Source organism: Lissotriton helveticus, chromosome 5_1, assembly GCF_964261635.1.
Source record: "Lissotriton helveticus chromosome 5_1, aLisHel1.1, whole genome shotgun sequence".
Classification (NCBI taxonomy): domain Eukaryota; kingdom Metazoa; phylum Chordata; class Amphibia; order Caudata; family Salamandridae; genus Lissotriton; species Lissotriton helveticus.
Window position 1 is genome coordinate 90,788,208 of NC_136065.1, and position 17,073 is coordinate 90,805,280.

The 17,073-nt window shown below is 47.9% G+C and overlaps 1 protein-coding gene across 1 annotated transcript in view; it reads left to right on the top strand.

Annotated features, from left to right (window-relative positions):
• Positions 1 to 17,073, top strand: part of LOC144752982 (E3 ubiquitin-protein ligase TRIM39-like) — a 114,680-nt gene that overhangs the window by 11,836 nt on the left and 85,771 nt on the right. The window contains exons 2-3 of the mRNA XM_078640792.1: positions 4,463 to 4,558; positions 11,716 to 11,946. Of these exons, the coding sequence (XP_078496918.1) occupies positions 4,463 to 4,558; positions 11,716 to 11,946 (327 nt within the window). The remainder of the gene's footprint in view (positions 1 to 4,462; positions 4,559 to 11,715; positions 11,947 to 17,073) is intronic.

A 17,073-nucleotide genomic window follows, 5' to 3' on the forward strand; every position in this document is an offset into this window, starting at 1 on the left:
TAATAACACTGACATAAGTGTGAATTTTAAGAAAATAAATAGTGTAAATGTTTATTGGTTTCAACTTAGTTTTTGTAAATAGAGCTACATTGAGAAGATAGAGTAAAACTTTTTTTGAAAAAAGGAAACTGTTGTCAAAAGAGAGCAAGTTCCAGTGCAGGTAGGGACAAGTGTTCTGGTGACACTTGTAGTATATGTTGACTTTCATGGTGGAGGGTAGCTACCTCCTTCCCTCCTAGCACGCCTGATTTAAACTGAGATTAAATAGAAATTGTGATTTATCTAATAATTTAAAAAGGAGTGCGCAGCACAACCCATCATTCATGCAATTATTTAAAAAGCAGTCACAGACATGGTGGTCTGCTGACCCCAGCAGTCCACCATCCTTGGAAGTCCTAGCAGTTCCCAGTTGGGTCACAAATTGCACCTGCCTCATCAATATTAGTGAGGCATGCAATTTGCGACCTCATTAGGAATTGCCAACAGTTGTAAATTACATTTTGCAAGTAGCAAAACAACGCAATCTGTGCCTCGCAATTTGTAAGGGTCGTACATCTAGCCCATGGTCTTTTGATCAGGGTGTGGTGGAATACGATGTTGAATGTTGCCGATAGGTCAAAGAGGGTCAAGGCCACCATTTCTCTGGCTGAGGAGGGTTCTGATGTCATCGGCAGTGATCAGGGCAGTTTCGGTGCTGTAGTGGTGCAGAATCCAGATTGTGAGGTGTCCAGAACATGGTTGTTCTCCTGGTGTTTTGTGACTTGGCGGTTGATGGCTTTTTCGAGGACTTTGGCGGGGAAGGGGAGAAGAGAGATGGGACCAACGTTCCCTCTAATTTCTTTTCTCTGTTTGCGGCAGTGTAAGATCTCTGTGCACTGCAGGCAAGGCTATGTGCGCCAAGAACCTGACTGCGCATGTAGGTGCAGTGACAGGGGTTCTGACACAGAGGGTCCTGCTTGATTGTTCAGAAAACTGAACTCGGTACTGTAACGCAGGAGGCCTGCTTAATGTAGCAGGCAGGGCTGGATGGAAACCCAAAGCAGCTCTGGCAATTTTATCACTGGGGCAAGTGTTAAACACTACTGCTTAACAAAACCGGTCCTCAGCACTGCTGCTTTTGTTACTGGGGGCCAATATTGCAGCATGGTGGCAAAGCTGCCCTCCAGTAACAAAACCGGCCTCCACTGCTCCACAACTGGTCCCCACCCTTCCAGCCCCCTGGGCAAATGCTGATGACTGCTCTGGCCAGTCCGGCTCTGTGGAAGGCCTTCATGCTGGTGACTGGCGTACACTGGTTGTGTCATGTTGGGAATGAACAGGTGCAGTGCAGAGCATCTGCAACCATGGCAAAGCTATACTAATCTATATTAGGAAACCGGGGCAACCTCCCTCATTCCAAAGCTCCAGTGAACCTCTACTCTTCTAACTAACTTCACAGCAGCGGCTCAGGGCATCTTAGGGATTTTGAGGGCACTAGGCCAAACGTATTTTGGGAGGCCCTGCGTGTATCAGCTTTTAATTTATGATCCAGTTTCAGCTCTTTCGTGTTCTCTTTGCCCACCACATCATAAATAGTGCACAGTAACACTAGTTCAAATTTTAAATGTGTTTATAATTAACATTCAGGGATAGCAATGTATGTTTTTAATATTGAAACACAGTAGAAGCTCACTACTACTACGGCAGATAATCACTGTGACATCATATCTGATATCATGTTTGGATCTCAAATAAACATATGCTATGGATGTTGCATGAAACAAAAATACATTTGTCATAAAATGTCTGTGATAGACTCTCACACATTACCCAGATTAAAAATAATTGAAAGGAAAACGCTATTTGCAAGAGTCTGTTCAAGATTTATTCAAGGTCATCAGGACAAGACTCTCTACAGAACAGAGCCAACTCTACCAGGGGGATCACTCTACTCCATAGAACTGATAATCATTGTTTCACTCATCAGCTCTGAAGATGGTTTCCTGGATATGCAGGGTGAGGAATGTACATAGAAGTCCACCATGTGTGCTTTCAGAATTAGTAATATATGTTAGTGATTCTGAAAGCACACGTCGTGCTTTTAGACTTGCTGCTTGCCTTTTGTTAACAGAGCGTGGGTGAGCGCAGATTGTGTGCATTTTTTAAAGTATACTTGTTTATTGCAGCGCTGTATATCGGCATGACAGCTGCTGCGATTAACATGAATACTTTAAAAATGCACACAATCTGCCCGCTGCCGTGCACTATTAACAAAAGGCATGCAGCAAGCCTAAAAGCACGACGTGTAGAACTATCAGAATGACTAACATATATTAGTGACTGTGAAAGCACACATCGTGCTTTTAGGCATACTGCATGCCTTTTGTTTATAATGCACGGCCGATTGCATGTGTTTTTGAAAGTTTTCATGTTAATTGCAGCGCCCGACATGCTAATACACGGGGCTGCATTTAACATGAACATTTCAAAAAGGCACGCAATCTGCTGCACTCTATTAAGAAAAGGCATGTAGCAAGCTTAAAAGCACGTGTGCTTTCAGAATAGCTAATATATATTAGTGATTCTGAAAGCACATGTCGCGCTTTTTGTCTTGCCACATGCCTTTTTTTAATAGAGCGCAGCTGGGGCAGATTGTCTGCTTTTTTTAAAAGTATTCATGTTGATCACAGCGCCCATAATGCTTCTGGAGGGCGATGCGATTAACATAAATACTTGTCCCTTAGGGTTGTGCTGTGTGTGTGCGCGCTTCAAAGATAACAATGCTCACTTGGAGTGACATTGGTGCGCGCGCACACATTACAGGGAACATTGGATGGGATGGTAGTTTTTGAGTATGCTTGGTTTGGCAGAAGGTTTCTTGAGAAGGGGTTTGACTTCTGTGTGTTTCCATTCTTCGGGAAAGGTAGCCATAGTGATAGAGGCGTCGAAGAGGGTACTGAGCTTCTTGCTCCCGAGGTTGAGCATGTGGTAAGTACATGGGTCCATGGGGGCTCCAGAGTGGATGGAGCTCATGATAGCTGTGGTCTTCTGTGTGGTAAGCTGGTCGCAGGTGGTGGGTAGGTGGTCGGGGCTAGCTTCTGTGTGAGCGAGGTGGCCGAAGAGGTTGGAGGGATGGGCTAGGGTTCAAAGTTCTTGTAGATGGTGGAGCTCTTGTTGTGGAAGAAGTCCGTCAGGGTGTCACAAAGTTCCTGGGAAGGGGAGATGATGTTTTTTGTTGACTGAGGGGTTGGAGAACTCTCTGACAATGTAGAAGAGTTCTTTGCTGTGGATTGAGCTGGCATCGATGCCGTCCGCCAGAGCGTTCTTTTTCGTCTCCTTCAGGGGCTGGTGGCAGTGGTGGAGGGCTGTTGTGAAGTAGGGTCTGTTTGTAGAATCCTTGCTGGTGTTCCATTTTCTTTCTAGTTGCTTGTAGTTGCGTTTCACAGTTTTTAGCTCGATAGCGTACCATCTGGCCTGTTTGCTGAAGCTTTTGCGTTTGCTTTGCTTGATGGGGGCAATTCAGTTGGTGCATCGGGTGATTCAGGCAGTGAAGCTCTGTACACCTTGTTCCAGGTTGGCTGCTGTGCCAGGGTGGGTAGTATTGAGGTCCTTGGTCCACTGGATGACTTGACTCTTTGCTCCAGTTGCAGTGGGAGGCACTGGGTGGCTTGGGGACGGTGCTGGGGGGTCTGGAGATGACAAAGTGGATGATGGTGGCGTGGCCTGTCCAGGTGAGCTCGGTAACATAACTGTACTTGTCTCTGTCGATGGCTATGAATATGGAGTCAACCGTGTGCCCGGCATTGTGAGTGGGACTGGTAACTTCTTGGGTGACGCCAATGTTGTACATGATTTCAAGGAGGTTGGTGGTGTTGGTGACGTTGAGACCGTCGAGGTGGTAATTGAGGACTCCGAGGAGTCTATGGCAAACTTGGCGATGAAGTCTGGAATGGCTTTGCGGAAGCTGGGGAGTGCTCCTAGAAGTCAGTAAGCGAGGGTGCCCCTGATTGATGGTGGATTTTCCATCTGTTTAAAATTGAGGTTATTGCACTTGTAAAACTTGTTAGCTTGGATATTTTCACTTGGTTCTATGCTGTTCTGGAATATTTCATGAAGTCTCTTGGACAAAGTTTCTTCTTTAGTGCCAAGTCTAAATGTTTCCACGTGTTTAGAGATAAAGTGTGCACATTGTCAAGCAGCAGTAAGTGCCAGTGAGGAAACTAGTTTACTTGGATCTGGGATTCTGGTACTAGGCCCTTCTATGCAAGAAAATGTCCAAAAAAGTGACACTTCTGTCTGTGCCTCTGTCTGTGATACTTGGGGTTGGGGAATATAAACCCGATATGTGGGACTTATCCTTACAGTATTAATATATGACTGGTAAGTACAGTCTAGGCACATGAGACAGGTACTTTAGGGACTCTTTTGTAAGTACGATCACACTGTACAGATCAACATGTATTTCATGCACCTTCATTCTCAGGTAAAACTTCAAGAGTGGCTGCATCTTCTGAAGAAAGAGGAGGAATATTTACTGGAGTCTAAAATCAAAGAAGAGGAACAATATAAAACCATGAGGGTGAGTGGCTGCAGTCAGTGCTGTGTCTCCGTATATGTCTCTTCCCATGTCCTTGTGTGGCCTCTTAAAGTTCAACACACACAGAGGCTGATGAGTCGCCCTACAGACTGGGTTATGGTCCCCACCAAATAAATATACTGACCGGAGTCAATGAGCTTGGATATTGGGTTTAAAATCAGTCAATGAGTTGTCCTAAACGAATAAAAAAAAAGAATTACTCTTCTGACCTTACGGTGTGAGTATGTGTGAACAGGTATAGGGTTATCTGACTTTGAGAATGTCAGTATGTACCAGCATGTGTGTATGTTCACACTTAGTTGTATGTGTCTAAGTGTGTGTTCATGTATGGAGAGTCCTGGAGTTATCTGTGGGAGTGCATGCATGTCTGCACATCTCACTCTGTCTGTCGGGTTTTGTGCTTGGATTAGTGCTTGTGAGTGTGTGCATATGCATATATAGATTTCGAACCTCAGAGTATGCAAATATATGTGCATGTCTGTGTGCATTTGTGTTTGACTGTTGTGTATGCGTTAGGCTGGATATATTGGCTGTGAGTTTGTACCTGCCTACGGGTTGCATATTGCAAGGTCTGGTGGCATTTGTGAGTGTGCACATATATGTGTGCATCTGTGAGTGTGTGTATGCATAAGTCTGAAGTTATGCATCTGTGTATGAGTATATGTTTTCATGGATATGTGCCTCTTTGAGTCTGTGTATGCATGGACTGAAGATATTCATCTGTGAGTGTGTACAGAATTTGTGTGTGAGTGTGCACATTAATGTGTGCATCTGTATGAGTGTGTACCTCTGTGGATGTGGGTATGCATTGATCTGGAGTTATCTATCTATCCATCCATCAGACTGAGCAAGCCTGGTGTAAGCCCCTTCATAAACCAAGGTTTTAGCAATGTAATCCTGCTATGGTATTGTATATACATCATCAAACCACAGAACACCAAACCGAGCTCATCTAAGTGATAAAGCGAGCATGGAAGCTCCAGCATTGTGTAGATGAGTTTTAACCCACGAATAGTTCATTTAAACCAAATGCCCTCTAATCTTAACACGTTTCGGGACATGTACATTCCCTTCTTCAGGACATATGCATTTCTTTTAATTCGAGAAATTACATGGGCACAGCTGAGAATCATCCTCTGCCCTTGGGCATTCTCTGTTCTGCTCAATCCTCATTGCAAGGTTTTCCTGCAACAATCTCATTAATCGGCCATAGTTTGACGTGTAACATTTTATGCCTTCATTAGACCTCTCACAGGGATAGGCCACAGCTGATTGACATGTCCCAGTATAACTAGTGCACTGAACCCTAACTCAGGAAAGAAGAAAGGGCAGGCCACTAACATGTAAGCCCCTTCAGCAGTGGTGCACATTTATTCCCACTCTGCCATGGCTGCAATATTTAAGTGTTCAACATGGGCATCTATAGTGATAAAGGTAACAAAGGTGTCATTGCCATGAACATTTGATGGTATCTGATAAACTCTTCCACAGTTTTCATGAAGTTTTTTTCCTAATGTGCACCCTTCATTCTGTAGTGATTGTTACCTCACTTGTAACTCTACCCCTGATAGTATTCCCACCATGCACCAGATCACGGCTCTGCACTCCAGGCTCAGGGTTTGACCGCCAGGCAATGATCAGGGGCAGGAGGGACACAGGTCAGAGAGGGGCTGATGATCATGTTGGTTGAGGTTGTTTGTCTCTAGTGTCCTGGTGTCTGTCCTACTGTGGCTCCAAAACAGGCCAAGGACCTTCCTCTTTGCACTTGACTCCCTGGATAGCGAGGTCGAGCAGTCAAAGGCTTCTGACAGAGGTAGAGGGCGAGGCACACACTCAGAACTCAGTCAACCAACAGACACAATAATGCTATGCCTAGCCCAGCACTTATTTTTAGTAAGAACATCTTTTAAACTCACAACCAAAAAATTCCACACAGTTTGATTAAGGTGCAATTACAGGGTTACACTGTACGACCCCCATAATAGCGCAGCAGACCTCTGGGGAAGAGGTGTGGCGCAGCAGCCAGGGTGCCTGACTCCGGACCAGAGGGTTCACGGTTCGATCCCCGGTGGCAGGTCAGCTCAGCACCATGTGACTGGGCAATAGCTTGCTTAATCTTCTCGACGGCCCTAGCGCCAAGACACCTCTCCGGAGGTAACTGTGCACTTTACAAGTGCTGGCATTTACATTTGCCCTCTGTAAGAGTTCTAATGACTATGGTCCCCGGTATGTTATATCACCATAAGCTTTATCAAGCACAGACTCTGGGTTACCCCGCTGACTACTGTGTAGATCAGTGCAGTGGCTTTTGCCTCAAAGAGTCACCTGGGTAAAAACTATATTGCTCAGACTGCAGGTTTCTCTGCCCTGCTATACCTACTCGATGGTGGCGTGCTCGGAGTACCCGTTCCTGTAGCAGGGGCTTCAGTTGTGCGGAGCTGTAGGGCAGCTTTCTACTAGCCAAGGACTGCTAGTGATAATCACTTTGACAGGTCTCCATTGCGCCACTTGTCTTTGGCGGGTGTGGGCTTCCAGGACAGTGGCTCACAGATGTTCGGTGATAGAAGTTGCAACTGCAGGGTCGGTCTTCAGTAAATGGTCGTCATTGGCAGCTGCGGCTTCCCAGGCCGGGTCAGTGATGAGATTAATGGGTCTTCTAAGGGCAGTTCTGACGTCAGGCACCGATGACGCACTGTTGATTCTCCCTTGAATGGTTTGGCACAGCTCACTATGGGAGCTGCTCAGGGAGCCTGGGAGACCCCACACCACACGGATCGCTTCTATCCTCTCTCCGACTGGCAGTCAGCTTTCTCTGGGTGTTTCTCATGCCAAGACTATGCTGGGCTTCTCTCTTGGACAGGCTGCACTCTCTCATCATGTGATGCTCTCCTTCCTTCTCTCACCAGCCAGGCTTCTAGGTGCTAGGCAGACCCTCGGCTCTTCCAGCAAGCAGCCCAGACTTCAGGTGATGTTCCCTCACCTCTGGGAGACTAATGGTATGCAGAAACCAGCCCTGGTTACACCGCAATCCGAGTACCGTACAAGGCTCTCCCGTCCTCGGTCCAGAAGAAATTGGAATTCGAACAAAGTGGGATGAATTGGGTCCTGCTTTATTGTACTCATTTTGCAGGAAGGGGAACCAGATGCACAAGGTTTTGAAACTGGTTTAGTTAGATACTCTTTCAAATGTCATTTTTTGGAGTCTCTCAGACCCAGCCTTTGTGCAAGGTGATGACACTCACAGGAGGCAGCAGTGATGCTCGCTGCAGCAGGAGTGTCCACAACAGGGGTTCAATGACGTGTGAGATCTCTTCACCTCACTGTCATTCCTGAAGCCGCAATAAGGGACAGATGAAAGGACAGATTCTGCCTAGAAAATTCCTGTCCTAAGAACAGCAACTGCTTATCCACCCATCACCATTGCTATCCACTAAATGACAGTACACAGGAAGAGCTAATCAGCAGCCTTTTGCTGACAACAACTTAACCTTAATTTTCAGACGGAGTCCTGTCCCATCCTCACTCACTTTAGTGTCTGGATCTCTACCCTTAACCCACAGGGATGGATCCAGTACGTGTCTATTGGGGCTCACACCAAAGCCGTACAATACAGGGCTCTAAAAATCATTAAAATGTCACTAAACCTGCAGGTCTAGTGACTAGAAATATCTACCTGACCTAACTGTAATGCACTTGACCTTTGTCTCAGAAAGCCGAGCAAATGTGAAAAGTTAAAAAGATTTAATGGCATTTTGTCACTTAGTGGGCAATAAAGATGAAATAAAGATGCCTTTAAATCTTGCTATCTTATCACATTTGCTCTACTTTCGGAGGCAAAGGTCAAACGTCAGAATGTCTTCCTACTCGCCAGAAAGGGCGACTAGGACCTAAAAGTAGCTTGTCCTAATAAAATCTAGCTTGCAAATGTGAGTTGATTTTTCGATCCCTGCAGTAGACTGTACTCTCATCGGGCACATGAAAAAGGTTTGGTCATAACTAGTGATCCACAAAATGTGGTACGCTGCCACCACCGCTTTAGGTGGCTAACTCAGAACATCAGCAGTAGTGTCATCTGTTATAAGGGAACGCTTAGCACACCTTTCCAAGTCACCAAACGGGTACTGTTCTGGGCTTCCGGGAGCTATAACATCACTGTTTCACACAACACAGGAACACATTCCCTATTAGCACTGGTGATACAATGACACAACCCTCTACCATGGAGAGAGCTAAGAAGTGCAACCCTCTACCTTGACTAGTGACAGAATACAAGAGCTCAACACTACCAGGACTGGTGTCACATCACAGGAGCACAACTTTCAATCTGTATACCTGTGACACATACAGGAGCACAACCCTCCACCAAGGAGAGAGATAAGAAGTGCTACCAGTGGTGTTGCTCCTGGGAAGTAGCAGTGGTGCGGGGAGGAGGGGGTGTAGGGTTAAGAAAAAATCCACTTACCTGGAGACCGCCGGCTGAGTGGTCGCCGCCTCTCCTCCGTCCTCTTCCTGGCTTCTCCTGTGCAAATTGGCTATGGGAGCCCGGGTGCTTCCTACTGCCTATCACAGCGTTGTGATCGGTCGGAGTGCCATGGTTTGGCGCTCAGTCAGGGAATGAGAGCTTGGGAATGTTCTTCACCTGTGCTGTAATGCAGCCTGGGTGCGGAACATGCACAGTGGGCATGACTGTTTGGCCGGCCCAAAGGGCCAATCGAACATTCATGCGCACTTACATATTGCCAACCACTCCTCCCCCTGCTCTGAGAGCCGAGCAGATCCGCCCGCCAAGACCCCGCAGCTGGAACAAATGAAATTATAATGTCCAGTTATTATAATTTTAATTTTCCTATTTTTACACTATGGAAAGCAGTGGGGCGACGCTCTGTGGAGCCGCCCCTGAGTGCAATCCTCTCCCAGGACTAGTGACACAATTCAAGAACACAACACCACCAGGACTATTGTCACATCACAGGAGCACAACCCTCTATCTGTGTACTAGTGAGACATACCCGACTCCACCAAATTTCCAGTCCTTCTCGGTGACACAAGAGAGACACACCTCTCTCCACTGCTGAAACCTTCCTATTCCTGCTGGGGGGAGATGTACCTGACCTGATAACACACAGGCTCCTGCTCTAAGCCACAGTGTGACATACCTCACCTGATAACACACAGGCTCCTGCTCTAAGCCACATTGTGACATACCTCACCTGATAACACACAGGCTCCTGCTCTAAGCCACAGTGTAAAATACCTCACCTGATATCACACAGGCTCCTGCTCTAAGCCACAGTGTGACATACCTCACCTGATAACACACAGGCTCCTGCTCTAAGCCACAGTGTGACATACCTCACCTGATAACACACAGGCTCCTTAATAGGCCACAGTGTGACATTCGTCACCTGATAACACACAGGCTCCTGCTCTAAGCCACAGTGTGACATACCTCACCTGATATCACACAGGCTCCTGCTCTAAGCCACAGTGTGACATACCTCACCTGATAACACACAGGCTCCTGCTCTAAGCTGCAGTGTGACATACCTCACCTGATAACACACAGGCTCCTGCTCTAAGCCACAGTGTGACATACCTCACCTGATACCACACAGGCTCCTGCTCTAAGCTGCAGTGTGACATACCTCACCTGATAACACACAGGCTCCTGCTCTAAGCTGCAGTGTGACATACCTCACCTGATAACACACAGGCTCCTGCTCTAAGCTGCAGTGTGACATACCTCACCTGATAACACACAGGCTCCTGCTCTAAGCCACAGTGTGACATACCTCACCTGATAACACACAGGCTCCTGCTCTAAACCACAGTGCGACATTCCTCACCTGATAACACACAGGCTTCTGCTCTAAGCTGTAGTGTGACATACATCACCAGATAACTCACAGGCTCCTGCTCTAAGCCACAGTGTGACATACCTCACCTGATAACACACAGGCTCCTGCTCTAAGCTACAGTGTGACATACATCACCAGATAACTCACAGGCTCCTGCTCTAAGCCACAGTGTGACATACCTCACCTGATAACACACAGGCTCCTGCTCTAAGCCACAGTGTGACATACCTCACCTGATAACACACAGGCTCCTTAATAGGCCACAGTGTGACATTCGTCACCTGATAACACACAGGCTCCTGCTCTAAGCCACAGTGTGACATACCTCACCTGATAACACACAGGCTCCTGCTCTAAGCCACAGTGTGACATACATCACCAGATAACTCACAGGCTCCTGCTCTAAGCCACAGTGTGACATACCTCACCTGATAACACACAGGCTCCTGCTCTAAGCTACAGTGTGACATACATCACCAGATAACTCACAGGCTCCTGCTCTAAGCCACAGTGTGACATACCTCACCTGATTATTCACAGGCTCCTGCTCTAAGCTACAGTGTGATGTACCACACTTGATAACCGACAGCCACCTATCTCAATAGGAATCACTGAATTACCTGCTGAAACCAGTGCAGTAACATTGATTTATCTGGTAATTCTCCATTTTATTACAAAATGCACAGAGCTTCTTTATGATTTTGAATGTGAAATTACCACATCAGTGATTCTTCATTGATCTGAATGAGCGCCATTGTAGGACACCCCCTCAGCGTCTCCTTCTGGATGAACACATCCATCTTTCTGGCAGGACAGGCAGCCCGCTCTCCGCAAATCTTGTATCTTCCACCCCAAGGGCTGAAACTTCTGTGACCCCCTTCTTTTACATTCTCTCCTGTCAGTCACATCGACTGACGCTTGACTTCAGCCAGTCTCTCAACTCAGCCTGTCTCTGGCTCTTTGACTGTCTCTGCCTGTGGTGGGTTTTCTTCCTTGTGCTTTCACCATGGATTGCGCTTCTCTGCAGCTTCACAAATTCTGACCTCTCAACAGTTTGTGAGGTATCTGAGGGAAGAGGAGGGCAGGAGTGTGAGAAGGACAGAAGATGGGAGAAGGGAAGGTAGTAACAGTTTACGGTTCAGAAATTAGGAAAATCATGCTAGTGGTCTGACCTTTGAAAGAAACTATCAACCCCTCCATCCTCCCCCTCGCGCCCCGACTCTAGGGACAGTTTGTAGGAAGATTTTTAATATCTAACCAGCTTTTCTTTGCTTCTGACAGAACAAGCTAAGAACTAAGAAGAATAAAATTGAATCTGAAATTGAAAAACTGCAACAATTCCTGAAAGAAAATGAGCAAACACTGCGTGAAAAACTGGAGGAGATGGAGAAGAAAATTACCATGGTAGAAAATGCAAATATCACCAAACTGTCCAATCAAATCACCTCTCTCAATGCCCTGATAACAGAAATAGAAAAGAAGTGTGAGGCACCAGCGTGGGAACTCCTGAAGGTGAGATACTGTTTGGGAAATAAAACAAAAGAAGTAAGTGAAATATTCATCTTGTGTGTGCATTATTAAATGATATCATGGCTGGGTCAAGCACAGTGGCCCTATGCACTCTGACAGCCGCACACAATAAACAGAGATTAATAATTTACTTTGTCCTACTTGATGCTGAAAGCCCAATTCAATATACACACTGTGGAATGTGCAGTGACCTCTCACAGTGTTATATACAAGGTTTTTTTTGTGTTTTTTTTTATTTTTCAAAAACCTTTATTGTGCGTTTCAAGTGTTTACACCGCTATTCAGCCAACAACCCGGAGGCAGGCAGCAGTAGTAGTATCTATGGGACCACAGCTTGTAGTCACGATTTTACACACTTGTACATATTGTTCAGCATAACTCTTCTTAGAACCTTTACAACCAAATTAACAGCGCTATGTGCATTTGAATGTACAGTTGGTCGATTCAAATTGTAATTCGTCAACACCACCAGATTATTAATCAGTGCAGTGCAAGTGTAGGGGGGGGGGGAAGGGGACTAATCTATCCGGAAGCTCCAAAACACATACCAGTTCCCACCGTCCTCACGCAATCCCATGATCCAGTCTCATACACCCGCAGTCACCACAACACCCATGTATATCACCACCACCCCCCCCACACACAGCTCTCGAATCTCCATGCACCCCATCACTCTCCTAGCTCCAAGCTTACAGCCACAGCTCCAACCACATCATTCGGCTATCTCTTCCCCAGTCAACCAGGTCGTTAGGGGCTGCCAGATATCAGCAGGTCTGGATCTCAGAGGCATGAGTTCCCAATAAACAGTCAGCTGGTCTCGACAGTACAGTGCCGAGTTAATCCATCCCGCAGTTGTCGGAGGCGCCCTCCGTTTCCAATGTAGTGCTATCTGCCTCTTCGCCAGTAAAAGCATCAACGCGGCTAGTTTCCTTGAGGCACTAGGTATGCTCGCCACGAAACCCAGGAGGGCCACTAGTGGATCCGGATCGAGCCGTTCACCTATCATGCGTCCCAGTTTCGAAAACACCTCTACCCAGTATTGTAGCACTGGTGTGCATTGCCATGTGAGGTGAAAGAAGGTTGCATCCTCACTTCCACACCTCCAGCATCTAGCCTCAGATAGCAGTCACATTTTGAAGAGTTGCGGCGGCGTGCGGTACGTTCTATGGAGGAAGTTGAAACGAATTAGTCTCAGCCTGTAGTTAGGCGATAAGTGTTCGAGTTGGGTGCAGCAGAATGTCCACTGCTTATCCGATATGCTTATGTCCGCCTCCGCCTCCCATTGCACCTTCGAACCAGGGCGCACCCACGGCGTCGCGTCCTGTGTGATTTTGTAGATCCGAGTAATCAGCTTGTTTGAGGAGCTATTGGTTAATATGTCCTCCAGTGCCGCAAGCGATGGGGGCACCTCCGGAAACATCGGGTATCTGGCCTTACATGTCGCACGCAGTTGGTAGTAGAGGAGTAGCTCAGAAGCCGTAGGTACTTCTGAGCTGCACATAGCCTCCAGCGTTACAAATGTGTCGTCCGGGTACAAGTCACTGGCAAGAGACAACCCACATCTCCGCGCTCTCTCCGCTATAGCCGGGTCTTGTAATGGCCCCAGCAGCGGATTACCGCCCAGCGGCATGGACGGGGCATACAATTCAGTAATTTCTGCCCGCTTTGCTAGACTTTGCCATGCCCACCTCACCGTTTCCACCGTGTCTACGTCTTCAGGTGAGCGTTTGAATTTACGATAGAGCATTGTAGTCAAGGGGGTGGGCGCCGACACGTCCTTTTCGACCGCCACATGTGGCTGATACGGGATCGGGTGGAGCCAATAATGCAGGTACTGGGCCTGGGCGCAGTAGGCATATAATTCAAAGTCTGGGGCCGCCAGACCACCCTGACGGAAGGGCAGTGTCAGTATTTTCCATTGAATTCTAGGCTGTTTGCCCGCCCACACCAGTTCCAAAAGTGCGGAGCGTATACGTTTAAAGAAGGATAGCGTGAGCGGCAGTGGTATGTTCACAAAGAGGTAGAGAAATTTTTGTAATATAACCATTTTTGTTATGGCTATCCGCCCCGTAAGGGAAAGCGGCAGGGTCACCCAGTTATTTACCTTGGTCTCGAGCCACTCCACCGCAGTGCCATAGTTCAAGAACCACAGGTCTTGGATCGATCGACTAATGTGGATTCCCAGGTATTTTACCTCATCCTCTATCCAAGTGATGGGGAACTCCGTGTGACATCGAGCTGTGCCGTCTGTCAGCGGTAGCATTGCTGATTTAGACCAATTAATGTTAATGCCAGTCAAACCGCTATATCGCACTAGTTCCCTCATGAGAGGGTCAAAGTTTTCGGACGGATTTTGCATAAAGATCGTTATATCGTCTGCGTACATAGACACCAATAGCCCTCTGGACGTGAAGCCAATGCTGCGTTGGGTGTGGTGCTGCCTCAGGCGTGCCGCCAGTGGCTCCGTTGCGATTGCAAACAGCAACGGCGATAAGGGGCAGCCTTGTCTGGTCCCTCTTGTGATCTGTATAGGCCTCGAGACTTGCCCATTCACCCTGTCCCAATCTGGTGAACAGCGCCTGCAGAAATTTCCACTCAAGAGAGTCACAAGCCTTAGTGGCATCCAATAGGGCCGCCGCAGCCTGAACCTTGGGGTCCAGGTAATGAAGTAATCCAAACAGGGTGCGCAGGTTGTGCGACGTGGACCTACCTGTCACGAATCCCGACTGATCCGACAGTGCTATCTGGGGTATCATCGGTGTCAGCCGTTCCGCCAGAAGCTTAGCGTAAATTTTAGCATCTAGGTTTATCAGGGATAGTGGCCTGTACGAGTCTGGGTTCGTGGGGTCCTTGTTGGGTTTGAGGAGTGTAATAATCATGGCTTCCCGAAGCGACGGGGGAAGGCTACCCGCCTCAATCGCTTCCATGTATAACTTATACAGTCTGGGCACGAGAATATCCGTGTATTCCTTGTAGAACGACGCCGTGAGACCATCCGGGCCAGGTGCTTTTCCAGAGGGCATGCCAGCTATAGTTCGCCGTATGTCCTCCTGTGTGATTGGCAGATCCATGTACTCGTGAGCCCCGTTGTCGAACCATGCCAGTGCTATCGTGTCCAGGTAGTCTGTAATCACCTGGTCTTCCGGCTGCACCCTTGAGGTGTACAGTGTCTCATAATATGATTCCATAGTTTGCAAAATATCTCGCGGCGCTCGGATGGGTTCACCAGCGCCAGTTTTGAGTTCCAAAATATATTCCGCGCCTCTAGGTTTTCTAAGCATAGCGGCTAGTGTCCTACCAGGGCGGTCTCCCTCTCCATAGCGCCTGGCCTGGGCATATTTATGCAGGAATTTCACTTCCCTCTCAGCTTCCTCCTGATACTGAGTAAGCTTCGCCCTGAAATCGGCACGGGCCATAGCAGTGGGGGATCTGGTTAAGGTGTCTTCCAGAACTGCTAATTCTTTTTCAAGCTCTTCCAGCGTGTTCCTAATAGATCGCAGCACTCCCGTTTTGAGCGCCATGCAGTGCCCCCTGGTTACCACCTTACAGGCTTCCCAGAGCGTTCCAGGCGAGTCTACTGTCCCTTCATTGAGAGTAAAAAACTCCTCTAGTTTGCCTCTCAGCTCCTCCTTGAAGACCTGATCTAGCAGGGCCTGCGATGGGAACCTCCAGCTAAACGGTTGTATGTATTGTGTGGGGGTGGCAATCGTCACTCCCACTGGGGCGTGATCTGACAGCGATCGTGGAAGGTGTGCGGCCTCCAGGACCGAAGTATGAAGGTCTCTGGATAACAGCCAGTAATCAAGCCTCGACCACGCGGCCCTGTGCGCTGTAATGCAAGTTCCCGCCCGCGTATTCGGGTGGAACAGCCTCCAAGAGTCCACCAGGGAAGCCTCCATGATAATGTCTCCCAGTGCCTCAGCCGCCTTCGGGTGGTGTTCCCGGGCAGCGCCCTGTCTATCAGCGGCATCAGAAAGCACCACATTGAAATCTCCCGCCCACAGTATCGCCGCACTGCCAAGTGTACGCATTTTATCCCACAGTCTCTCATAGAACTCAGGAGTGTCGCTATTCGGGCCATACACATTCACCAGCAACATTTGAACACCACACAGGACTCCCAACAGCATTATATATCTACCTTCCTCATCCCTCAGCACCTGGTGTGTCACCCAGTTTAGGCCTCTACGGATCAAGATAGCCACCCCCCTTGCATAATTCGAGTATGGGGCATGTAGCGTCTCACCCCATCTAGAGTGTTTTAGCTGAGATGCAGCAGTGGTGTGCAAATGGGTTTCTTGCAGCATACAAATATCTATGTGCTGCCGCGACAAGTATGCATGCACAAGTCTCGCTTTCCTTCTGTCATTCATTCCTCTCACATTCCATGATAGGCATTTTATCGAGGGATTCGCAGCATTCGCACCAGGGTTTGCGGTCTCACCAAATCCTAAGCCGCCTCTAGATTCCATCACAGTGCCAGGACAATGGTGGTGAATAACAGTCGGAGCATCAGAATGCAAAAAGTAATCTGTCGGTGGGATATATGTCCCGATTCCCCATCCAGCAGTGTAAGTGTCCACGTCCATCCCCCCCTTCGGGATGCAGCATCGTTATCAACGAACACAATTCGAGCAAAATTAGGTGATATGTGCAACATAGCGTTTTCATAGGTTAACTGTTCAAACCAAACAAAACTTAACCCACCCCCACCCCACCCACCCACTCCAACCCCCCAATCAGGTTGTGCATATACCCCCCCATTGCCCGCCCCATCAGAACCAAATAACATCAGTAGTAGTAGGGCGAACCATACTCTGGGAGACATCCCTCGGGGTACGCAGTCATGGGCCTCCTAACCCTGTACTCATGACAGGACGATCGAGCGCGAATCTGAGCCTGACCGCTCTAGGACCCCCCCCCCCCCAGACCCCAGGCCAAACGAAGCAGTAATTAATCACTATCATGGGTCACAAACTTTGAGCATTTAGTACATGATCCCCATCTCAAGTGAACAGCGTTGCTAACAGTGTTTCAATCAACAATACAGTGCATCATTCAATATCACTTAGCTGCTCAGTAGCACCCCGCTCCTCCTCCGCCGAACGT